The sequence below is a fragment of the Lepisma saccharinum genome, chromosome 23, assembly GCF_977018435.1.
Source record: "Lepisma saccharinum chromosome 23, izLepSacc3.1, whole genome shotgun sequence".
NCBI classification, from domain to species: Eukaryota; Metazoa; Arthropoda; class Insecta; order Zygentoma; family Lepismatidae; genus Lepisma; species Lepisma saccharinum.
In genome coordinates this window covers 17,202,625-17,230,019 of record NC_139251.1, presented here as the reverse complement: position 1 = coordinate 17,230,019, position 27,395 = coordinate 17,202,625, and the positions used below count along the sequence as shown (strand labels likewise).

General features: G+C 38.8%; 3 protein-coding genes across 3 annotated transcripts; all 3 read left to right on the top strand.

Annotated features, from left to right (window-relative positions):
- Nucleotides 1–1,087: 1,087 nt before the first annotated feature.
- Nucleotides 1,088–2,802, top strand: LOC146005223 (uncharacterized). The gene has a single exon (XM_083144301.1). It carries the CDS (start codon nucleotides 1,157–1,159, stop codon nucleotides 2,396–2,398), a length of 1,242 nt encoding a protein of 413 aa, XP_083000427.1. The 5' UTR covers nucleotides 1,088–1,156; the 3' UTR covers nucleotides 2,399–2,802.
- Nucleotides 2,803–4,921: 2,119 nt separating this feature from the next.
- LOC146005283 (uncharacterized) lies at nucleotides 4,922–6,601 on the top strand. Its single transcript, XM_083144404.1, has one exon. The coding sequence runs from the start codon at nucleotides 4,941–4,943 to the stop codon at nucleotides 6,159–6,161; it is 1,221 nt and encodes a 406-aa protein (XP_083000530.1). The 5' UTR covers nucleotides 4,922–4,940; the 3' UTR covers nucleotides 6,162–6,601.
- Nucleotides 6,602–17,833: 11,232 nt separating this feature from the next.
- Nucleotides 17,834–19,431, top strand: LOC146005235 (uncharacterized). The gene has a single exon (XM_083144318.1). The coding sequence runs from the start codon at nucleotides 17,898–17,900 to the stop codon at nucleotides 19,116–19,118; it is 1,221 nt and encodes a 406-aa protein (XP_083000444.1). The 5' UTR covers nucleotides 17,834–17,897; the 3' UTR covers nucleotides 19,119–19,431.
- The last annotated feature ends 7,964 nt before the right edge of the window (nucleotides 19,432–27,395 follow it).

Sequence of the window (27,395 nt, the reverse complement as noted above, 5' to 3'; positions counted from 1 at the left end):
TAAGTATCTTTTCGTCAATTTCATCATATCATCACTCATCCTCATATTCATGATTAGCTAAAAAGTGGCTGAAATGTGATGTGAAATATACCAAATAAATCTATTATGCAACTAAATGAATGATGTTCGTGTTGAAAGCACAAATAACAACAACCCCACTTAAAAAAAGGAATATGCAACTGAACAGTGTGTGTTTTGCGTCAAAATAGAACCACGTCCACACATTAATCTCAACCTTCCGTACGTTGCCATTGGGAGGTTACAGAGCCTTTACGGTAATTTGACACTCCCCTGTAGAAGAATAGATACCAGATAGTGCGATCAGGACACATCCTTGTCAGTAATTTCTAGGAGCTAAAAATATTTAATTCAACTGCATTTGTACTTTTGTTATTTAACGTCGCTTTTCTGCCACTTTTGGATAATCGCGACGACTAGGATGAGTGATGATTACATAAAATTAATGAAAGTACACTCGAAAACACCCATCCAAAAGCCAGGACTCGAACCATGGATCCACGGTTGCGAGATTGTTCGTCCAGTGGACTGGCACATCTGATTAAGTTCCCAGTCCAAATGAAAACCTCATAAAAATAAAAAAAATAGTTTAGATCTAGGATATATATGGTTAGGACATTATTCTAAGTTAGAGTAAGTACGTATGGATATAACAGAATTTTAAATTCATAACTAATGCTTTAATTGTTATTATAATATCAAAACGGTATTGTCAACAGGGGTCCCTGATTCGAATCCTGCCATGTGGGTGTTCTTTGTGAGTGATCTTGCATCAATTTCATCATATGATCACTCACATTCGCGATTAGCCAAAAGTGACAGCAAAGCGAAGAACAATAAACTAAATCAATCAAAACGTATTCTTTGATCATGGACCTCCATGGAAATTGAATCTGTTTTGTTACTGTCTATTATATAAGCTCTTATCTCTTGTATGGGATTACGAGTTTGCAAGATAATTTTGTAGCTTACGGTGATAAGAAAAAATTATATTCACCGCTGTGATAACAAAATTATACTCATCATGCAGTCTTAGTTCTAACTTATCACTTTTTGTAGTTGTGTTTTGCCTCTGGGGTGATACCACATAATTTTGAGACCGCTTTTCGCCTTCTGCTTAAGTGAAGAACTAGCCAATATGGGGAATCCTTCCAAAAGTGATTGGCTAACGGAGAAGAACGTGAATATTGTGGTGCGGAATGTCCTGAAGACGTCCGATTTTGTGGTGAAGGAATTTTTCGTGTCGGCAGCTAATTCCCAAGTGTCTGGGTTCTTGGGCAACCATGGACGATTGTTTGTGACGGTTTTCCACAAAGGTGAGACTGTGAAGCTCCAGTTCTTCGCGAAGACGTTGCCGGAACAAGATGGTCAAAAGAAGTTGGCGACAGAACTCGAAGCATTTCCTACAGAGGTCAGTTGCTACACCGAAATTCTCCCCACCCTGTCAAGCTTTGGCGTTACTTTGCCGTACCCCGAATGTTACCACGCTCTCTGCGACGAGACGAGCAACTTCTTGGTGCTTGAAGACTTGTCCAAGACTGGCTACCGACTGTGCGACTCTAAGCAACCCTTAGACTTCGAGCACTGCGCTCTTGTCCTTCAGGAAGTAGCCAAACTTCACGCGTCATCAGCAGTTTTGGAGAAGCGCAAAGGCGTACCTTTGAACAAGCTGTACCCCACACTGAAGGAGACGCTATTTTCTGAGAACGGTAGCCCAATGTATAGAGAAACGTTTCTGAATAGCATGACTACGATAGGGGAGCTGATGAAGCTTCTGCCCAAGCATAAAGAATCAAGTTCGAAGTACAATTCTAAGAGATGCAGTCTTCTTGAACTAGGAGGCAACCTAGTGCGGCCCTGGGACGTTCTGAACGTCATATGTCATGGAGATTTGTGGATAAACAATATACTCTTCAGGTACGGCGATTCTGGCACACCTGTGTCCGCCAAGCTGCTTGATCTTCAAACGGCAAGGTACGGTCCTCCAACATTGGACATCATCTTCTTTATCTTTGTGAGCACAACTCGTGGTTTCCGTGAAAGATATGCGGAGGATCTGCTCAAGTTATATCATGAGTCTTTCTCTAAGACGGTGCACCAGCTGGGAACTGTTTTCCCGCAATTTACTTACGAAGTTTTGTTGGAGAAATTCAAGTCCATGAAGCTTCTTGGTGCTATTAACGAAGCTTTCACTGTGCCCTTCTTACTCCTGGACAACAGTACTCACGAGAATATCACGGACTCGACAAAGGACGAGTTTGAATATTTCTGCAAACACGGGCATACTGAAGTTGTTCTGCGTGAGTTTGAAAGCAACGCAGCTTACAGGGAAAGGTTGACGGAGATAATAGAGGAGTTCTTGCAGGAAATTAATGTTTAAGAAGTGATTTAATTTACTAAAATTATATTAAATTGTTTTGTTTGTTCGAGTAATACAGTGAAATTCCGACCTACTGGAAGACACACCTTTAAATACCATAATCGTAAACAGTGGCGGCGATTGAGTGTCAAAACTGGGGGGTGCAAGAACAGTTTACTTTATCTTGGCAGATAGTTAGCATTAAGGGACCACGCCGCCCCCCACCCAATCGCTGCTACGACTGAAATATCTGATACATTCATTACTTAGAGTTACAATAACTTCTTGAAGATGATTTGTGTAATAAAAGCGACAATTACTTACCTATGATAGAAAGACACTTTAAAGATTGTGCTAAAAAGTTTGATATTCCAAAACTGATTGTTAAATATAAGATAACAAATTGAAGTTTAGTTCATTCTGTAATGGAGATATATATACTCCATATTTACTAATCAGAAACTCGAAATAGATATTTTTTTCCTTACAGATTCTCGAATAAACTGCCATATCAGATTAGTCTTTATATTACTGTAACATAGTATATGTTATATCTATACGTATATCGTATTTGTTCTTGTGTAGATGTCTGCAGAAAAAGTTTAAACTTGAAGCCATTCTTTTTAGTTTACATGTACTGCACATAAAAATTGCTATGCATATTTGCTACTTAATATACAGGGACCGGCAGAAAAAGCTGACGGTTTTGAAATGTGTATATAAACAAAACAATTAATGTAATGCAAGGTTTAATAATCAAAATTGCTACAAAAATTATTGCCATTTATAGTGCTTTCATTAGTTTATTTTTTAAATTGTGTCCGATAAATGATAAACCTCCATTCCTTACGCATTCATGTAGCCTTGCCTTTAAGTTGGAAGTCGCCCTCACTAGCATTTCATTCGTAATTACCGCTATTTCGTTGCGAATAGCTAACTTGAGATCACCAATTGTGTGAGGTCTTTCAACATACACTTTTGATTTGAGGTAGCCCCAGAGTAAATAATCACACATCCGCAGATCCGGAGAGAGAGGAGGCCAGGGAACGTCACCATTTCTTGACACTACACGTCCAGGAATCATTTCCCGGACCATGCCCATCGACATTCTTTTTCAGATTTGACCCTCTATCTCGAAAAGTTCTGACCCAAGGCAGTATCGTATTCTGACTGACACGGCATTCACCTTCCTTCGAAATAATCCAATTGTGTCAAAGGTAAACACCATTTTTGAACATTTGAACCGTTTGAACAACAATTGGTAATCTCAAGTTAACTTTTCGCTATTCGCAACGAAATAATGGCAATTCCGAATGAAATGCTTGTGAGGGCGACTACCAACTATAGAAATAGCGGCAATTCCGAATGAGTGCAAGGCTACATGAATGTGTAAGGAATGGACACAATTTTCAAATTAAAGAAAAATTAATGTAAGCACTGTTAATGGCAATTTTTATATGCACATTTCAAAACCGTCAGCTTTTTCTGCCGGTCCCTGTACTACAAACAGCTTTTCATTGTTCTCACTGATATTTAAATATAGCTTTCATCGCACTGTAGCAAATATTTCCAATTTTCAGCTTACAAGAACTAATAATAATATTACATAATAGATATTTAAATATATATGTTATATATAATAATTGGCAACCATCCAAACTTTCTAATCGCTTTCAAAAAATAGAATGATGAGATTCTAAAACAGAAGATGATATATTATAGATGAAAGGAAAATGACACATATGCACAAGTTCGGCTGGGCACTCTTAGAAAAAAACATCTTTTTTGTCTCACTATGCTAACCTCTCTCGTATAGAGGTCGTTTCTAAAAATGAAGTTTAGCATATGTACATGTGTGTGTATCGAGTCATAAACTCATCCATGGACTTTCCAATACATCCTCAACAAGCCCAGATATATTTATTCAAACACAAGTTAATCGTACAGTAAAGTGTGATGAAAAGCATCAAAAATTATCTCAACGGATTTGAGTTTTGAGTCCACTTTATGAACAGATACGCTAATCGGGACTTGACTACTGTTGCGCACGAGACGAGACGAGATTTTGGCCTGTCTTGTTTCGTGAAAATGCCGTCTTGTCTCGTTTCATGAACAACACTAAACTTGACCTACAGTTTAAAGTGGGATCCGAGCCACTATGTGTCTCACCGGATATCGAACACAGGACCTCTTGATTACAATGCTACGACGTTACCACTACGCCATCAGCAAGACCCTTATCTCAATTGTGAATTGAACCAAAGAAACATAAATTTCACGGAGATAGCGTTTGTAGAATATTTTTAAATATCACTGTCATCGAAACTGTAACCATTATATCTATCTTCATCTAATCTTATCGTCCATCCACACGCCTATTTTTCGTACTTATAGATCATGTTTAAGTACGATTATCACTAAGGTTTTGAAGGTCATATCTCTTAATACCGACAATCACGTTGACAAGACAGTATTTGGCACGTCTCCCATTCCCAGATTAGCTCCATTTCAAGCAGCAAGTAGAATTGGCTAAACACTCATCATGAGCATTCCCGGCGACACGATGGTTCTGACCAAAGAAGATGTTGTCTCCGTGATCCAGAAGACGCTGAAGAATGACGACTTCTCGGTGAAGGAATTCTCGCTGAGTCCAGCAAACTCTCAGATGTCCGGATTCATGGGTGCCCACAGACGACTCTTCGTGACGGTCTTAATCCATGGCCGCGAAGAAAAGTTTCAGTATTTCGTTAAGTCCTTACCGGAGCAAGAAGGCCAGAAGAATGTTGCCGTCGACACTGGCTTGTTCGAGAAAGAAGTCGGATTCTACACGCAGATACTTCCAGACCTCTCCGAACTGTGTGTTCCTCTACCTTACGCGGAGTGTTACTTAGCGCGGAGCAATGGCGTCAATGATTTTCTAGTGCTGGAAGACTTGTCGCAAAGCGGCCATAGACTCTTTGATCGCAAACTGTCTCTAGATTTCGAACACTGTGTTCTGGTATTTCGAGCGCTGGCAAAACTCCACTCGGCTTCCGCAGTTGCCGAAAGGCGCAAGGGAACGCCCCACATCCAATTGTATCCCTTCTTGAAAGAAATAGTCTTCACTCCCGATGCAGGTAAACTTATCAAGGACATGTTCGAGAAGAGCATGGAGACGGTGCTTCAACTTGCGAAACTTGTACCCAAGCCTCAAGATTCCATTTCCAAATACGAAGCCAAGAAGGCCACATTTTTTCCGCACGCACAGGAAATGATGAAACCTTGGGACATCCTGAACGTGGTGTGCCATGGAGACTTGTGGATCAACAACATGATGTTCACGTACAACAACGCAACTCCAACATCCGTGAAGCTACTAGATCTTCAAATTCCCCGTTACGGTCCACCCACGCTGGACATCATACTGTTCCTCTTCGTCAGCACCACTCGACAATTTCGTGCGAAACATGATCTCGAGCTCTTGAAGATCTATTACGACGCCTTCCACAACACGGCTCACCAACTTGGAACCAATTTCCAGCAATTCACCTTCGAGGAGCTTCTGGGAAACTACAAGTCGAAAAAACTCCTCGGATGCATCTACCAAGTGTACTATTTGCCCATCGTGCTGATGGATGAGAGCCAGGCCGAGAAGATAGTGGATCCATCTGAAGATGACGGGTTCGAATCATTCTTCACCGACAAGCAGACAGCGGCGGTCTGCAAGTATTTCAAGAGGAATGCAGAGTATCGAGAAAGGCTAACTGAAGCCATAGACGAGTTATTTGAAGAACTGAAGGTGTAAAGTGTCTGAAATATAAGTGTGAATTGTTGTGTTTTGTGGAATGGTAGAGTTTTTGCGTATATTAGTGATTTGTGCAATCACTTCTAGATGCAGCCGTGGTGTAATGTTCTTAAGCTGTTCACGAATCAGAGCAACACGCAAGATATTCAAGAAAAGCTGACCAAAATTAATGTGCTGCCATGTTACTTCCTGAAAATAATATTGATCAGTTTTCTGCTTATAAAAGTGCAATGGAAAGGTACCCTGTGTCTATGGTGGTACTTATTAATGTGATTGTTTTTGTGTAAATGTAAAAATAACACACCTCGGAGTTCTCATTTCAAAGGAAGAGGAAAGGAAATTTTGATGGAAGTCCAATAAAACCACTGCTCAGGTTTGTTGTTCATGAAAAGTACAAGGTTCATTCAATATATATAACAGGAAATATGTTGTATCAAATATTTTTACTGCCAATTTTGAATTTTGAGCAGTAAGATCATGGACCTGTCTTCTGATATCCTCAAACAGGGCATGCAGTTCATTAATATGTTGATTAGTTGGTAGAGTGACCACTGTCTGAGTGAGTTGTTTGATCTCTGTCTGGATATTCTTGATATCTTCTGATTTCAATATGCGATTCACAGCTCTCTTAATATTTTTAAGTTCCTGTGATGTAGGCAGATTTGTTACAGTATTTTGCAAAGATTCAAGTGCCAATTTCACATTATTTAATTCAGATGCATCAGCCACATTTTGCATAGCATTTTGGAGCAGGGCTATATCTGCATGAGTGGGTGTTGATTGTTGTAAAATTTCAAGTTTTGTTTGGATATCATCGATCAAGTGATGAAAATGAGATAGCTCAGATTCAGTGTTGAGGTTTTCAAGCTTTGTGATCTGTTGCTGGACACTGACAAGTGTGTCTACAATACCAGGCAGGCGGGATTCTAGAGATTCTTGTACATTTGTCAAATCACTTTGCACTGCTGCTATTGTACCCTCAAGATGGGTTATGGTACTTTGAATTTTTCCAAAATCTTCATATGTTTCAAGTTGCAGCTTAATGTTGGCAACACTCCGAGTTATTGCACTCAAAGCATCAGAAGATGGCAAGTTGTTCATAAAATTTTCAAGTGTCTCAATTTTTTCTTTAACCTCGGCTATGGCATTGTTCAGAGGGTCCAGATTAGGTATTTGGAGTGATTGAATCTGTTCTTTTAGAGTGGAAATCACTAGATCAAAATCTTCTTGTGATTTTATGCTTTTGACAATTGTTTGGAGCTGTGTCTGGATATTATTTATCTGCTCTTCCAATTGCTGTTTCAATTGCTCAGAGTTGGTGGCCTGGGTCTTAAATTTGGCTTGAAGAGCTGCTACAGCTTCTTCTAAACTTTGAAAATTATCCAATGTTGCCAGATCAGTATATTTCTGAAGCAATAATTTGAGTTCAGAATCAATTTTAAGAAGAGGGTCCATGCATTGTGATTGTAAATTTGTAATTTCTAGTTGAAGACTGACATTGAGTGTGGTTTGTAAAGCTTGTAAATCACTTCTTAATTTCTTGACTCTGACATCAAGCATTAGAATCTCATCACTGTGATCTTCATGTCTTGTATGGCCAAATATATCATTAGGCATTTTTGTTTTAGTGGTTATTTATTATTGAATATCTGATTCTTAATTCTATAAAAAAAGGTATAAGCTTGTCATATGACCCAGGGACCTCAATATATAAGCAGTCACCAGCAGAAACAGTATATACAGTGCCAGAAATCATGTTTGAGTGCTTAATTCTATAAATATTTCTCCCTACTGAAATCTTGACATTACCCTCAAGGGTTGTAATAAATTGCAATTGACTACCTACAGGTAATTGGTAATGATTTAAATTATTGTTAAATATGTACAATGTTTTACCTGTTTCATCATCAACATCTGTAAATATGCTGTTCATATGAATAATTAACAAAGCACTTAGTTTAGATATTATATCAGAAGAGGGTTGTGGTGTTGGCAGGTCCATAATAGCCTGTTTTTTGAACCCAAATAAGTTCATAGGCATGTTTATTTATTTCAAATCATGCTCTGTAATTGGGCATTGTTTGCCACTTTTCAAATCACAATGACCCCATGGTGAAGTATGTATGCCACATGATAAAATGCATCTCTTATCATCATTTGGGTCCAGAGCCACTTTTCTTACAATATTGCTAGTCAACAAGTGATCCACACTCTGAATTCTGGATTCTGATGTTCTGATTGTGCTACATGATTTGAGGCAATTTTTGTAATCTTCAAATTCAAGCTCTTTGTCAACAATTACTCTGCCAATGCCCTTGGCCTTTTTGGCAACAGCGCCACTACATGTTTCAAAACTGTACATCTTGGCCCTTAACCCAGCAAATGCCACAATAACATCACCAAGTGTCTCATCTTTTAACTTGCCAGGCACCTTTTTGTTGTGGGGTTTAATTTTTGAATGTTCAGTGGTATCAAAATATTTAAACAATTCAGGCTGTGCTATATCTTGATAAACATCTTCTGTTTGAATATCAAGAACAAAACTATCTGTGTCCATGTACATCAGTTTTACACGATCCTTATAAAAAGGCTTCAACACATTATAAAACAATTTTAACATGTGTAATTTGGCCAATTCCAATATCACAGCCCTTACATAAATAGGCTTATCAAACTTAATCTTTGTTTTTTTCATGTTGAAAAGTGCCATATTTTCATCATAAATTCTTCTGTAATTGAAGTTGGGCTTTGCTATCAATTTTTTGCTCCGGCTGGGGTCAGTAATTATTTTAACATCAATATGTTTTCTGACATTTTCAATTGTTTTGCCATACACTGAATTGACCATCAATTTAAACAAGGTCTTATCAAATTGGCTCATTGCAGATGTTCGAAGCTCTGTGTTTGTATCAATATATGGCTTCAACCATCTTGAGTGCCTGAACCTCAAAACTTTTCCAATTTTGGTCACTTGAACACCATGATTCATCAGGAACTGGAGGTTTTTGTAATATATGACATAATCCTGTTTCGGCTCTAGAGTCATCATCAATTTCTTCTGTTTAGAGCCAAATGAACACTTAACCTCAGGAATTGGGGACAGATCAGAAAATGTGTTGTGTAAATCATCAGGAATTGTCAGATCAACCTCTAAGAACAGGCCATAGTGACTGTCATCAAAATCCTTAAGATCTTCAATATTGAAATCTTCGACCCACTCAAGACCTGCATATGGCGATTTTTTCATCATGGCATAACCATACAGGCTGTTTGCATCCACATACAATATATAATTTGATGGCAGTGCTGGATCATAATCAGGAATATATTTGTTATTTGCTCTGGCATATCTCTGAGAACATTGCACCATGCCTCCTCTTATACATTGTTCCATAAACAGATACATATCTTGATCCTGGATCAGATCCAATTGCATTTTAGTGTTTAAAAACATTGCAGACCATGCTAGGCCCGGAGCACTGTAAAAATACATTGGATCCAGCTTATAATTTTGCATGGAAGATTTCCTAAATGCCTCAAGTATATCAGCTAAGAGGGTCACATCAAGTTTTAAATATGCCTTGTGATAATCACCAAATGTCTGGCATTTTAAATTGTTCCACATCAACTGGGCATGGTGATAATCTTCATCAGTGATTCCAGATCCTCTGATTTTGCTGTAAAACTCTTGTTGTGGTGGCAGAGAACACTCATCAAATTTAGAAAAATCTGTAACATAATCATATGGATATACACCCTTCCGCCTAATTAATTTCAGCTCCTGATTTGGAAACAAAGCACATGTGATTTTGAATTGATCATCAGATAATTGAGTGGCCAGTGTAGCCAGGCTAGCCGATAAAATTCTGTATGAATCAAGAAATCTTAAGTGAATAGGAACACCATTAACTTTAATTATTTTGCTAATGGCAATATATTTCTCATTATTTTCAGCTAAAATATTTAAATTCTGCTTGTCAAACCCCTCGTACCTGATCAAATGATGGAAATCATAATTGGATGCTCCATGGCAAAATATAGGGATAAATTTTGGTCTCTGGATCTTAATATTACAGCTATTACACAGGGCCATTAAGAATTTATCATCTGTATGAGAATGGTGTTTCACCTTGATATTTGTATCTGAAAATTCACAATCACATACCGGGCATTTTTCTGCATTGTTGAAATCTTTAATCTGTTTCTCTGTTAAAGGCAACATAGGTTTTGATTTTAATAAGACATTAGATGCTATGTCATGGCACTCATTTTCTATTCTATCTGCAAATTCTTTGATGGCATCTGCTCCCATGTATAAGTGTGGTTCACTAGCAACACCATTCTGTATAATTATATAACAAAAACTAGAAGGTTCATGTAACTGGTATGATGTACTTGAAGATTCATCAGGATCTGGGCTACAGAATGCAGGAGGTTTGAGATTTGATTCAAAATCACAGACTATATATGCTGGGTGTTCCAACAAGGCTTCAAATTTTTTGAATTTGGCATTTTCACTTGGATTAGGCATCACCATATGAACAGGTTTATGGTTGCCACAGTATTTCAGATGCTCAATTAACTTGTTTTTAGCAATTTCTGCATTCACTTCACAAACACCATTCACCATTTTTCTACCATCAAATACAATTAAACATCTTCTACACAACTTGAATATTGTATTGGATTTGTCTAGTTGTTTTCTGACTAAAGCTTGAAGATTATGTATCAGAGTGTAATGATTTGTGTCATCCTCTTCAATTAAGAGCAGATCAATCGGAATAGCAGAATCATCATCAAATGTACTGATTCTGAGAGGTTCTATCAAGCAATTGCCACGGCCAGTAGAACAAATAAAAACATTAATAGATAATTGTTTGCCATTGATATCCCTGGCCTTTTTTTCAAATTTATCAATATTCTGGACAGACATTGGATATTCTATGCCCTCCATTGCTTCATCAAAATTGTGTTCATATTGTTTATAATAAGTTATTCTCTGAGGATTCCTTAAAACTGGAAACAAAGCAGCTAAAATACACCACAAAAAGCATTTCTCATCATTATTTTCAATATTGACCACGGCTCTTTTGTTTTTAATATTGTCAGGTAATGGCAGATATGTAGATCCTTGTAATGGGCTGAATTCAGAAATATTAATATATAACTTGTGTGGAGATCCGCATAGGCTCCATCCAGACTCTTTTGCCGCAAATTCAGAGTGTTTAATATTCAATTGATCTATCAAACTGCTTATTATTTTGTCTGAATTTGCATTTGAATATACCGGTACAGTTTCTGTTATGTGGGGCTGTGTAAATTTTGTGCCATTTGGCTTCTTATATTGTGTAAACAATTTGAGGGACAGCTTATAAGAGCCATTTTGTGCATTTAGAATTGCCTGCACATCTGGATTTATACTGTTCAAAAAATTCTTAATGTCACATTTTGGCTCTGATACAAACCGGTGATCCCTTAATTGGCCATTAAAACTGCTATGGATAGGTGGTGCATAGCGTGGCTGCTTTGCCGGTCCAGCATTAACAGGTGTTTCATGCTTCCTTTTCAGACCAGATGTAGATGGTTGTGGGGGCAATGTTGATGACTGTTTATAACAAATACACTTATGCCGTTTGTAATAAGCCTTGCTTAATATTTTATGGCATCTTGGACACATTTTTGTGGCCCTTCTGCATTTCTTACGGTCACAAATAAACCGGTGTCTAGACCAATTAGAACTAGATATATTTTTTTTTGCATTGAATGCAATATTTTTGATTTGGCATTTTTGTTGTTTGTTTATATATGGACAATATGCCAAAACAATTATAACAGCAGCTAGTGGCTGAGCTGGTGCTTTTATACCCAGACAACAGCAATAACTAGGCTCTGGTGATCCCCAATATAAAATAATTTTGCTCTTTTATGCTGTTGTACAACACACTTTACCAGGTTTCAAACCTCAGCTGTATATCAACTAGCAGTGAATATTCTCAAAATCTCACGTGTGGGGATATTATTCTGCCACATGTATTTCAATCTTACACATTTTATCAGGACTCAAACCCAGAGCCTCTTGATTACAAGGCAATAATACCTACACTTTGCCATCAGGGGAGGCCCACACACACTACCACGTTTCAGACCTGGGGGCCTCTTGATTATAAAACATATAAGCCATGGAAGTATGTCCACATGCAATACACGTTGAATATCAGAACCCAGAAGTTATGAGCTCTATATCAGCTAAATACAATTCAAAGTTGGACTTTGAACTATGCAATGAATATCTGTAAGTCTCACTCGGGTAAATATTATCTGAACGAGGCAAAACCTGAATCCAATTCATGCATACATGCAAGAGGCCAATGTTCTTTTTACTAAGAATTTCCCTTGGAGTCAATAACATGATGGCATGTATAGGGAATTTTCCCTGAAAGAGCACAGTGTAAATTTTATCTCTTGCATGCAAGCATATTAAATCTCCCAGGCGTGGATAATTTATTGCTGGCTGAGACATGAAACTGATCAAAGATTAGAAAAAACATGAAACAATTTGCAGCCTGACCTTGTCCTATTGTATTGATCTGTAAGTTGAAGAGCATGAGAATATGAGCATTTTTGCCTTAGTTTTAAGTGTAGCCAAAAAAAATATCAAGAGGGGCATATTTTTGACAAGTTTATGGACAACAAACTGAGAGATGTAGCTTTTACACACATGGGCAAATCTGTCTGAGGGGAGTTCTTCATTTCTACACTAGAATTCAAAATTCTTTAGATTTAAATATGTACACACATGGCCGATTGGGTTATATGCCCCCTCTTGACATTGTTTTAAGTGTGGGCAAATCGGGGCATATGAACTCTTCTTTTCTACACTAGGATTCAAAATTCTTGGGGATTAAGAGCATATCACACTTGAAGAAATGGGGAATAAGAGGATCTTGGCATAATTTTAAGTGTGGGCAAATCGGGCTGTTTAATCATTTGAGCTCTTCTTTTCTACACTTATAAGTGGTGCTCATCCTATTACAAATCACACTACTCATACATAGGCATAATTTCTTAATCGTTTAATTGCTCTGGCTTCACTATATAATTTCCTTCTAAGAGGGGTGAGACTTTGTTTAATGTATATCATATCATTGTTAGTGTAACCCAAATTAAGACAATTTAGATTTATTTTTACCTTTCTCCTTTCCATAAATTTATCCTTATCTACTCGCCTAACAAATTTAGCAATGATGGCTGCAGATTTTTGTTAAGGAGGCTTCTTTAATCTATGACAGGTGTCTATCATTTGATTATCTACTTCAATATCTAAAACTCGCCCTACCATTTTTACGATTTCAAACAAATTTTGATTCTGGTTATCAGAAACACCACATATTTCCAGAGTGTTTCTTCTCCCATATTGCTCTAATTCATCTAATTACAGCTGATAAGCTGCGGTATTGTAGTCTGGGGCTTAGCGAGATTTCAAATTTGTAACGAGAGGTTTGGGAGGGGGTAGGGGGGTTCGAGGGAAATGTATATGACCATCACCAATGCAAGCGTGAAACCCAAACTTAGTTAAGAGATGTCTACATACGCAACTTTTATTGTCAAAAATGTTGTTATATTTAAACGTTTATTTTATCAGCACAGCCACATTACTCAATATGGTTGTATCGAAGTTGGTGGGACTTTGTATATAGGGTGTTCCGGAAAAAGCACATCATAAACTGCGTTTTAAAGTCACACTGAATCAATTAAATAAAATATTATCAGTAAAATTTTATATTCGGCATGTGTAATGATTCTAAACAGTGATATCACATCTCTAGTGTTTGATATTTAAAAAAAAACTGTCTGCGTAAAATTGCATTTTGACCGAAGTGCTTTTTCTCGAATAGTTGATATTATAAGCTGTAAAGAGCACCAGATTTAACACCCAGGAAAGGAACTATTTCTTAGAAGTCACGTGGTTTCGTTTGCATTACTTCATTCTTGCAGTGGATAGGGAATAGTAGAACTTATGTGAACTTCAAATGAGTAAAAGCTGATTAAGTAAACTACTGTTAAATACAATATACCACACAAAATGATGACATATCAACATGAATATTAACTGAGAGACATTGAGAAGAAAACGAAGAAAATATAACGATAGACTGTGGATATTGCTATGTGGAGACAGATTGTGTTTTGTTATTGTTCATGTCTTTAATGGAGTTTTTGTAACATAGAGTTATAAGTAACAATAAATTATGTTAAGTTACCGTTTTGCCTAAATATTTATCATTACAATAACACGATTACACAAATGTCCAGGAAGGGGGGGACGGGAATGATTTAGCTATATCCAGTGCCCCTAGAAGTTTTGTCAATGTGCAAGGCAACGTGAAATACTCAAACATCTATACTACTGGTGCACGAAAGTGAACACTTCAGAAATGAAATAAATACCTGTTAGTTCGAGGTAAGTGTAATACAATACATTCATTCCACTTAGCTTACAGGGAAAGATTGACGGAGGTAGTAGACGAGTTCTTGCAGGAATTTAATTTTTAAGAAGTGAAACTTCCGACCTATCTGAAAAAACACCATTAAATACCATAATCGTAAACGGTGGTGGCCATTGAGTGTAAAAACAGGGGGTGCAGGAACAGCTTATTTTCTCTTGGGAGATAGTTAGAATTAAGGGACCACGCCCCCTAATCTCCGCCACTAATCGACTGAAATATCAATTATATTCACTATTTAGTGTTACAATAACTAAAATGATTTGTGTAATAAAAGCGACAATTACTTACCTATGATAGAAAGACACTTTAAGGATTGTGTCAAAAAGTTTGATATTCCGAAACTGATTGTTAAATATAAGAGAACAATTTGACGCTTCGTTCATTCTGTAATGGAGATATACAGGGTGAGTCAAAAGTCCCTGACCACCCCTTATAAAATGAAAGGGAGTGTAGATGGCAGGAATTGGTCATGGTAGTAATATGTTAGGCCTAGGGGGAAACTTTTTGGTGCATGTCATGACAACGTCCGCCATCTTGGATCCAACTTCATTTCTTTAAATGGGAAGGGGGGCATGTGGGATATGGTTTTGGGTTAGAATTTCACCAGGAATTTAGTGGTGAAGTCAGATTTATGAATCTGTCCTGAACTGTACTGCTCTCTTCAAACCTGGTCAGCAACTGGGACACTGCAACGTGCGACACTGGGTTCCGTTGAGGGTTCCGTTCGTTGAAATCACGAGCTACAGCACGGGCACTTCTGCCCCTCTCCCCCACAGCATTATGATCTGGATTCGTTGGCCTTGGCCAATGGCATGGTTCAGCACCTGCAAATGATACGTAATTATCACTTTCATATGCCCATAACTTCCTTATCATTAAAGTTTTCATAAATCTGACTTCACCACTGAATTCCTGGTGAAATTCTAGTCCAAAACCATACCCCACATTCCCCCCCCCCATTTATAGAAATGAAGTTGGATCCAAGATGGCGAACGTTGTCATGACATGCACCAAAAAGTTTTCCCCTAGGCCAAACATATTACTACCATGACCAATTGCTGCCATCTACACTCTCTTTCATTTTACAAGGGGTGGTCAGGGACTTTTGACTCACCCTGTATAATCTACGTGTACTAATCAGAAACTGGAATTAGATATTTCATTGCTTACAGATTCTCGAATAAACTGCCATATCAGGTTAGTCTTTATATTACTGTAAGCTAGATAATGTTATATCGTATTTGTTCTTGTGTAGATGTCTGCAGAAAAATTTTAAACTTAAAGTTATTCAGTTTACACGTACTGCACATAAAAATTCCTACGAATATTTGCTACTTAATATACTACAAACTTCTTTTCATTGTCCTCAAAGATTTTAAAATATAGCTTTTTGGGGGGTAAAGGCGGTCAGGGGCGTGATGCTGATCACATCACCCCCACTCACGACCGGATCAAGAAAGTGTGGGGCGTTACCCCCACACCCCCTATACGCCTTCATGGCGTGGTGCTATGCGCAGGGGAATACTTTACCTTTTTATCACTTTACCTTTATCGCACTGTAGCAAATATTTCCTATTTTCAGCTTACAAGAACTAATAATAATATAACATACATTTAAATATGTAAGATCCTTAGGAAAATCTTTGGACCTAAAAGGGATGAGGAGACAGGTGAGTGGAGAAGGTTACATAATTTATAAATACATAATTTGTATTCATGCCCAGACATTATTAGAATAATTAAATCAAGAAGACTTAGGTGGGCAGGCCATGTGGCACGAATGGGAGAGGAAAGAGGAGTTTACAGGATTCTTGTTGGGAAACCTGATGGTAAGAGACCTGTAGGATGGCCAAGACGAAGATCGAGGGACAACGTTGAGATGGACCTAAAGGAAATCGGTAGGGATGGAAAAGAGTATATAGATCTTGCTCAAGATAGGGAAAGATGGAAGGCCTGTGTTGCTGCAGCCATGAACCTTCGGGTTTAAGAAGGCTAGAGAGTTAGTTAGTTAGTTTATATTTAAATATGTAGGGATTACGAATATATACGATGATTGGCACCCATCAAAACTCTTTAATCGCATTCAATAAATAAAGTGATGATATTCTAAAACAGATGATGATGTTATAGTTGAATGAAAAATCACACATATGCACAGTTCAGCCTGACAGTCTTATAAGGGAACATCTTTTTTGTCTCGCCACGCTAACCTCACTTGTATAAAGGTCGTTTCTAAAAATAAAGTTTAGTATATGTACATGTGTGTGTGTATTAAGTCATGGATTCATCAATGGGCTTTCCAATATACTCCCTCTGTCCCATAATTATAGTCCGGTATGCCAAAATGGTGACTTTTTATTTATGTTCTTTTGGATACTTGATCGGCCAATTTGTACTGATCCTTGGGTAATAACGTTGTATGACTCATTCCCGTGTTTCATTTTCTTCTTCTGTATATACAAATGTCACAGTTTGAATATCGGACAAGTATTTTGGGATAACAAACAATACCGGACAATAATTATGGGACAGAGGGAGTATATACATATTAAGTTCCTCAAAACGAACAAATATATTTACTCAAACACAAGTTAATCGGTACTATACCGTAATGTATGATGAAAAGCATAAAAAAATATCTCAACGGATTTGAGTGTTAAGTCCACTTTATGAACAGATACGCTAATCGGGACTTGAGTACTGTTGCGTACGAGACGAGACGTGATTTTGGTCGGTCTTGTGTCGTAAGAATGCCGTCTCGTCTCAAAAATAGTCTCGTCTGGTTACCAACATTAGACTTGACGTACAGTTTCATGTGGGATCCGAGCCACTATGTGTCTCACCGGATATCGAACACAGGACAACTTGATTACAATGTACTTCGCCATCAGCAAAATCTTTTATCTCAAATGTGAACTGAACCAAAGAAACATCAATTTCAGGGAGATAGCGTTTGTAGAATATTTTGAACTGTCACTGTCATCGAAATTGTCACCAGTATATTTATCTTCATCTAATCTTATCGTCCATTCACACTCCGATCTTTCGTACTTACAGATCATGTTTAAGTACCATTATCACTAATGTCTTGAAGGTCATGTCTTTTAAGTCTCTTAATACCGACAATCACGTTGACAAGACAGCATTTGGCACGTTTCCCATTACCAGACTAGCTCCACTTCAAGCAGCAAGTAGAATTGGCTAAGCACTGAGCGTTCCCGGCGAAACGATGATTCTGACCAAAGAAGATGTTGTCTCCGTGATCCAGAAGACGCTGAAGAATGACGACTTCTCGGTGAAGGAATTTTCTCTGAGTTCAGCAAACTCTCAGGTGTCCGGATTCATGGGTGCCCACAGACGACTCTTCGTGACGGTCTTAATCCATGGCCGCGAAGAAAAGTTTCAGTATTTCGTTAAGTCCTTACCGGAGCAAGAAGGCCAGAAGAATGTTGCCGTCGACACTGGTTTGTTCGAGAAAGAAGTCGGATTCTACACGCAGATACTTCCAGACCTCTCCGAACTGGATGTTCCTCTACCTTACGCGGAGTGTTACTTAGCGCGGAGCAATGGCGTCAATGATTTTCTAGTGCTGGAAGACTTGTCACAAAGCAGTCATCGACTCTTTGATCGCAAACTGTCTCTAGATTTCGAACACTGTGTTCTGGTGTTTCGAGCGCTGGCAAAACTTCACTCGGCTTCCGCAGTTGCCGAAAGGCGCAAGGGAACGCCCTTGATCCAATTGTATCCCTTCTTGAAAGAAATAGTCTTTACTCCCGATGCAGGTAAGCTTATCAAGGACATGTTCGAAAAGAGCATGGAGACGGTGCTTCAACTTGCGAAACTTGTACCCAAGCCTCAAGATTCCCTTTCCAAATACGAAGCCAAGAAGGCCACATTTTTTCCGCACGCGCAGGAAATGATGAAACCTTGGGACATCCTGAACGTGGTGTGCCATGGAGACTTGTGGATCAACAACATGATGTTCACGTACAACAACGCAACTCCAACATCCGTGAAGCTACTAGATCTTCAAATTCCCCGTTACGGTCCACCGACGCTGGACATCATACTGTTTCTCTTCGTCAGTACCACTCGACAATTTCGTGCGAAACATGACCTCGAGCTCTTGAAGATCTATTACGAAGCCTTCCACAACACGGCTCACCAACTTGGAACCGATTTCCAGCAATTCACCTTCGAGGAGCTTCTGGGAAACTACAAGTCGAAAAAACTCCTCGGATGTATCTACCAAGTGTTCTACTTGCCCATCGTGCTGATGGATGAGAGCCAGGCCGAGAAGATAGTGGATCCATCTGAAGATGACGGGTTCGAATCATTCTTCACCGACAAGCAGACAGCGGCGGTCTGCAAGTATTTCAAGAGGAATGCAGAGTATCGAGAAAGGCTAACTGAAGCCATAGACGAGATATTTGAAGAACTGAAGGTGTAATGTGCTCAAAGTTGTCTGAAATGTGAATGTGAATTGTTGTGTTTGGTGAAATGGTAGAGTTTTTGTGTAAAAATTAGTGCTTAATGCGATCACTTCTAAATGCACCGATGGTGCAATGTTCTTAAGCTGTTCACGAAACAAAGCAACACCTAAGATATTCAAGGAAAGCTGACCAAAGGTAAAATTGCTGCTGTGTTTACTACCTGAAAAAATATTTCTCAGTTTTCTGATTATAAAAGTGCAGTGGAAAGATATCCTTTATCTTTGGTGATACTTAATGTGATTGATTGTTTTCGTGTACATATAAATAGAACACCCCTCGAAGCTCTTTTCTCATTTCTAAGGAAGGGGAAAGGGAATTGTGATGTAAGTCCAATAAAACAACTCCTCGGGTTTGTTGTTCGTGAAAATTATACCCGAAATTCAACTCATACATTTTTTTTAATATAAACAACACGTTAGTAGTGACTGGTTAAAATAGACTTGCAAATGACTCTTAACCAATTTCGGAATTAAGATATTTCGATTCTTTGATTTGGTTTAACTTTTGACTAATGGCGAAGATGAGGATGACTGATGATTTGACCTGGGATTTTTAAGTTCTATAAAGTGTTGCGTTTTTTAACGAAACCTGACAAAACTTAATATTTTTTACATACCTGTACAGGAAAAAAGGTTAAAAACGTAAAATCTAAGGTCTAGTGTATGATCAAATTGATGAATGGACGCTCGCAAATAACACCCAACTCAGAATTTTAACCCACGATCCCTGGCGTGGCGTCCTGGTAAGCTGTGCAAATATTTCGAATACGTAAACTCACACACAGTCATTTCCATTTACATGCACATCTTGTTCACACACTTTGCCTCTACATACACACACACGTCACACACTTATGCTCAGATTTTACATTACTTTGTCTCTGACGTTAAGCCTTTACAACACAGCTGGGTGCAGTTCCATTAAAATATACCAAAGATTCATTTTACAACACCGTTCGATACATTTATTTACACAGAAATAAATGGTTGTTAGAATACCACAAAAATAGATATCGTTGATCTAGGTAAATGATCGTATTCGCCAGCACATATGGTCTATTTGTTTATAATTATTAAATAATTTAGTGAAAATTGCCAAACTTAGTAAAGGTTGTCTTCCATTTTTTTAAATTTCAAGTTGCCAAAAGATGGAAGTGTTTTGGGCTTAATTCATAACAACAAGTTTTTCTGTGCGTCTGTCGTCCATTTTAGTTCATTGAAAACAAGACGTTTCGGACATTCGGGAAATGTTTTGTCATTGAGAAGGTGAAATTTCGATTCCAATCTGATTACACCCCCCCCCACACACACAGTGGGACGAGCATCTATGCATAAGGTGGAAAACATTTCAAGGAAAATATAATAAATTGTGTTGCATAACAAACTTGGCACACATGATATCAGTCTAACCTTGAATTCCCAAAATCAACTGATAAGGAGCTCTATTGTAGTTTCCGGCTTAGCGAGATTATTTAAAATTTGTGACTAAGGTCGTCCATTGGACCCATTTTAGTGTTGATGGCGTAAGGTTGGGGATTGGGGGCTGGGGGAGTGCGAGCGAAATGTATATGACTATCGCCAATGCGAATGTGAGACTGAACTTAGTTAACATAAACATCATTAAGAGAGATCTACATACGGAAGTTTTCTTTTCATGAAATGTTGAGTTATATTAACGTGTTTTTTTTATTAGCAGAGCCACATCAGATCAATGTGGCTGCCGTATTGAAGTTGTCGGGATTTTGTATCTAGGATGGTTTACACTGATTTCATTTTTGCAGTGGATAGAGAATAGTAACACTTATGCGAACTTCAAATGAGTAAAAGTGTTAAATACAATATGCCACACAAAATGACGTCATGGTGAAACAACATATAAACTTATATGATAACTGAAAGAGGCTGCGAAGATGATAAAGAAAATGTAACGATAGACTGTGGATATTGCTATGTGGAGATAGATTGTGTTTTGTTATTGTTTATGTCTTTATTGGAGTTTTTGCAACAGTTGTTCCAAAAAATTATGTTAAGTTACAGTTTTGCCTAAATATTTATCATTACAATAACGTGATTACACAAATGTCCAGGATGGAGGGACGGGAATGATTTAGCTATGTCCTGTACCCCTAGAAGTCTTGTCAATGGGTAAGGTAATGTGAAAGACCCAAACATTCACACTACTGAGGTACGAAGGCAACACTTCGGAAATCAAATATCTTTCGACTCGAGGTAAGGATAATACAATACATTCATTCTATACTTGAGTCACCAAGTTGAGTCGATAGCAGGAAGTCTCTGGATATGTGACGTGTTTCGTTAAAGAGGAATACACCTGGTGAGCGCACGTTTTCGTTTCCTCGCCCCTCTGCTCTCTGATGAAACAGCGAATGAGATGTACGAAGTCAGACTAAAATTTGACAATACATGACAAGTTGTATTCATTTCCGTAGCATGTTCAATTGGACCTTGGCTTGTGCCAGGCATGCCGTTTTCAGAAATTCCTCTCCTCTCTAAACACCGCTATGATATTCCGAATTTTGAAAATTTTCATCTTTTCAGAAACCCTTCTAGAGCATTCACTTGGATTTTCGTGTGGCTTTCTTTTGCTGTTGTCGAGATATCTGGGATGGAAAATGGCCTTACGTAACCTATAAACTACTCCCGATATCTAGAGAACATCGAATGCAACACGAAGATTCACGTGAATCCTCTAGAAGGAATTCTAAGCAGATGACATTTTTCAAAGTTTGGAACACCGTAGCGGTTTTTTAAGGAGATGAATTTAAAACGGCTTCGCTGGAGTCGGTCAAATCCAGCCAAGCTTTCACCTCTTTCTTGAATTATTTGCTTTTTTTTCCCGTTGGTTTTAGGGGATTTATTATATCAATATACATTTAATTGCATAATAGTTAAGATGTATAGACTCCTAGATTGATTGATTGATTGATTTGTGGTTTTAAGTTCATTTTATGCACAGGAATGGTAATCGGGACTGGACCTACAGTTTAAAGTGGGATCCGAACTACTGTGACATGTGCCTTCACCGGGTATGGAACCCGGGAGACTTCTAGAATATTTATATTCTATTTTATGTTTTCAAGACATATGCTTAAATTTCGGCCAAGAAGTCATTTTTTTTAATAATTTATCTCATATTGGTAATGTTGCTGGGGATATAATAAAGTATATTGTTACTATTTGTCCGGTTATAATATATAGATCTTCTACTGGTCGAGCTCCGATTCAAGTTAATAAGAGGGTGCTTGCTAGTATTATTCTGAATAATATTTGGTTGATTGGGTAGAATTGTAGACCTCGAAAATGTCTTTTATGATGTATTGGTATAATTAATAAACTGATAATGGATAAGACTAGTGCTAATACAGCAACTCCCCCCCCCCCCAACTTATGACTTATGCATATGAACCGAATGTTCAGATGATAATACTGTATATAAATAACATAACTCATGGCGTGAGGGACAGGGCCTACCTATCGACTGCCAGCCTCACTCCCATGTGCGTCAGCAGAGGTGGGCGATTATCCAACAAGTTATGGCGTGACGTGTGGTCAGCACGACGAACTCCCAGTCGTTGCTGTAGGTTTCAATGGCCGGGTAAAGTTCGTAGCTCCCCAATTTCCTCACGATGGTGGGTGGTCACCGGTCCCAAACACAGGCCGAAATCTCAGAAAAGTTGTTACGTTTCCTGCAGGATACTCGAACCAGTGCGCGACCCGTAGCCCTATTGGATAATAGGAGGATAATATTGGTTACGTCATCTGCTTACGTCAGGTATAGAGAACTCGCCGTATTTCTGAAAAAGCGCTCTCGTATAACTGTAGGTCTGACATCGGTACCGTACTGTTTATAAGCTAGCGAGACAGGAGGCTTCGGCGGTCGCTTTGAGTTGGTGTTTTAAGTTCAATTTATGCACAGTATGACTAATCGGGACTGAACCTAGAGTTTAAAGTGGGATTGTAACCACTATATGCCTCCATCGGGTATCGAACCCGGGACCTCTTTATTACAAGGCGAGGACGCTACCACTGCCCCATCGGGGAGGCCCTTCTTCGTCGGTCACGTTCGTGCAGTGTGACATTGTAATCATGACAGGAGAAACAGTGGTGTCTTCGTGGATACAAAGGCGCTTCGTCGCAGTATATTTTACTTGTCATCGCAATCGGTACCCCCCCCCCTTCCTGCTCTTTTACTTACTGGCCTTGAGGTTCAGTGTGCAGGCGGGAAGCTCCACAGATGCAAACGAGATGCTCAAGCCTGCCTAAGTTAATCTCAACCACCAGGGACTCGAACCCAGAACTTTTAGAGTGGAGATCATCCTTGGCGGCGATTTGGTTCCAATACTGGGGGGGGGGGCAAGGACGCTTTACTAGTAGCAAAATGGGGGGACAACTGCCCCCTAATCGCCGCCACTATAAATCATGAATGGAACACTAAACGATCGTTGTCAGGGAGGTAATTGTGTCAAGGGCTACAACAACAAGAACAACAATTGTAATAGTAATAATAATAATAGTAATCGTCTTTATTAGAGCAGGCATGTTTCTGCCTCAAGAGCTGTTTTTACAACAGAGATTAATTAATGCAAGACTAATCATGGAGGGTTATGTTATTTGGAAGTTTTGACAACGTTTGCCCTGGCTTCTAGTTCGTGTTGTGGCCTTATCTCCATGTCTTGGTTGCAATTCTTATTCTTGTCTCCTCTATTCTTTTTCGTGTTACTTAGGTATGGAAATCTTGAAACATTGTACAGATATATTTCTATTGCAACCTATTGCCTTGGGACCAGGTAATAGGAGCAATAGTCCTAATTTAATTTACTCCGAACATTTCGAGTTTTATGTAGTAAACTTTTAATTAACAGTAATTGAAATATTTGGATTCGGTAGAAAAGATTGTCACTCATCCAAGTACTTTCCAGACATCACACTGCTTGATTTTCCTTTTCATTACATTACATTATAAACTGGCATATTGGATTTGTTTCTTAATTAAGTCTAGGCATTTTGTGAATGCGTCTTCTTGGATCTTGTTCGCATATGGTATCTATGGTCGGTTATGGTGGCGAGATTGTTGTGGTCATCTTTAATTTGAATTTATTGATCAGAATACAACGGGGAAGATCCATTCACTGTATTCAACATGAGATAAATAGAAGACCACATGCCTCGTCCAAAAATTTAGTGGTTTCTAGTCACATTTGTCATAAATGGTACGAGTAGAATGTGTGTGTATTTACTTTTATATACATATATTTATATCATTATATGTGTATTATTTGCATGTATGTATGATAAGCATTTCGAGCTCTATTGTTATTACTTTACTGGTTTCAGATTTTAAGAATGCTTTCATTATAACACAATGACGTCAGATATGTACGTACACGAAACATTTGCTCCATCTATGGGGAATAAATGAAAACTTTCTGTTTAAATATTGCAATACAAAATAAGTGGTAAAGAAAACTAATTTCTCATGCCTTATTATTAGCTTGAGTTTTGTTTTAAAGTCCACTTTATGCAATGAAAGACTAATCGGGACTGGACCTACAGTTTAAAGTGGGATGCGAACAATTACGTGCCTTCAGTAGCTAGCAGTGCTGAAGTGTCATGTGGTCCTAAAATCGTAAAAATGTACAGATTTGGGTATGTCCTATTTCTGACATTAAATCGCACTTTAGCGCCTACATGATACGCATTGGTCGCCAAAGAGCGTCTAAATTCAAAGTCTATTTTCGAAGCTTGGAAGCAAGCTGATATATCAAGGTTTCAACGGGCGCAGAGTGCAACATTCGGATTGAACATAACGTAACGTTTCCACTTAATGTAATGAACAATTGCTGATCGCATTGGAACGTTCGACTTACTCACATGGGCGCGAGATTTTACGTTTGCCTTGAGCGAGTCCACACTAAGCGTACGAAAGAATGTCCTCCATGTCTGGTGACCGCACCAAAGCTATCAGTAACTCTTCTTACAGATAACTGGGAATATGAAAGTATTACATACCGGGTGGTCCAAAAGTACGGGAACGGTCACATATCGTGAGAAATACACATCGAATCGGAATCCCTCCATATCGCCATATCTCCGTTCCTAATTGAGCTAGGAGGATGGTTGATAGTTCGTTGGACTCGGAATGAAGTCCTCTTTCCGATTCCATGGGGTGGGGAATCAAGTGTGATATAAATGTATAGCTTTCTTTCACTTATTAAACACGTATTTTTTTAGTTTTCCGATTCGATGTGTATTTCTCACGATATGTGACCGTTCCGGGACTTTTGGACCACCCGGTATAAACTTGAGGATATAGACAGTGGCGGCGATTGGGGGGGTGCGAGAGGAGCAGTTGCCTCCCCACTTTTCTCCACTTTTGCCCCCGCACTATGCTAAACCTAATCTACAAAGGGATTATACTGTCTTTGCCCCCCCCCCCCCCCAGTTTTGGCACCTTGCCACCCCCGTTTTTGGAACCCAATCACCGACACTGGAGATAAAATATAACAACAAAAATATGTGTAAAATGAAAGAGAAAAGGAATGAGGTTTACTTGTAAATTATTGAACATAGGCATCTGATGTTTATTATTAGGGATGTGCCGAAGCCGATTACAGATGTATGAAAATCGGCAGAAACTGACATATCGACATCGGTATCGGAATCGGCAAAAATCCTATATTTAAACCGGTACAGATTATACTAGAGTTTTACCTTATAACCCAGCGTCGAATAACATGGGTACCTGGGGGAAACCCTGGGGAGTAAAGGCGGTCAGGGGCGTGATGCTGATCACATCACCCCCATTCACGACCGGATCAAGAAAGTGTGGGGCGTTACCCCCACACCCCCTATACGCCTTCATGGCGTGGTACTATGCACAGGGGAATACTTTACCTTTTACCTTTTTGTAAGATATATTGAAAATTTGGTTATCATTCGTCATTATTGTAGAGTTTTTGTAAAAAAAAAAAAAAAAAAGGTAAAGTGTTCCCCTGTGCATAGCACCACGCCATGAAGGCATATAGGGGGTGTGGGGGTAACGCCCCACACTTTCTTGATCCGGTCGTGAGTGGGGGTGATGTGATCAGCATCACGCCCCTAACCGCCTTTACCCCCCAGGGTTTCCCCCAGGTACCCATGTTATTCGACGCTGGGTGGGCGCCGGGGCCGCTTTCACCGTTAGAAAAGTTCCCGGATTTGAACCGGCCGGGGATCGAACCCGGGACCTTGAGCATGGTAGTCAGACGCGTTACCGACTGAGCCACCGCGGCCACCTAGAGTTTTTGTAATAAAATTATTGCAAACTCTCATTCAGAGGATCAACTTAACTATAAATCGGAACTAAAACATTCATACATTGCTAAACCAGGATCTGCTGTTGTATTGGAAATTCAAAAATGAATATTCACACCTGAAGCAAGTCCTGAGAAAATACTTGGGCATACCTGCTGCATCAGTATTCAGTGATTGAGTGTTCAGTGTTGCTGAACAGATTTGAGATAAGAGAAGAAGTAGGTTACTTCCTGAAGTGCTTCCAAATCTCGTGTTTCTGAAGTTGAATCTGGCAGAACAGGAATTCCTTTTGCATTTCAAAGAACTGCTTGTGTACTAATGTTAAATCTCTAGGTTCACATAACCTTTTGTAGATGCAAATGTATATTGAGAATATATATGTATATACATATGATATGCAATACAAATGTACATAGAAAATTTATTCTTGTCATGCTGAAAATAACATCCCATTTCTGTTGAATAATCTTATGTATCGGAATCGGTTAAATCTCGTCATCGGTATCGTTTCCATAAATTATCGGCGAGTACATCGGTATCGGCAAATTTTCAGCTTCGTCACATCCCTATTTGTTACTTTTATCCTTAGTACAGTAGACTCGCAATTATCCGAGCTAATTGGGACCGAGATTGCCTCGGATACGGAAAAACTCTGATAATACGGAGATAATGTGCTAATAGGTCGTAAATGACGAAGCAACACTTAAAACTGTATAGTAATTATTTATTACTAGTACAACATAAACGAGAATATTACTTTTTCCGCTTAGAATAGGCCTACACAGACTTAAACACCACCGTGACAATCGGATACACCGCCAATGTAACGAACACGTGCAGCGCAGACTCCATAAACAAACAGAGGGGCGCGTTATGAAGCGCGATGTTTTCCAACCACTCCTTCGGTTAACCCGGAGCCTC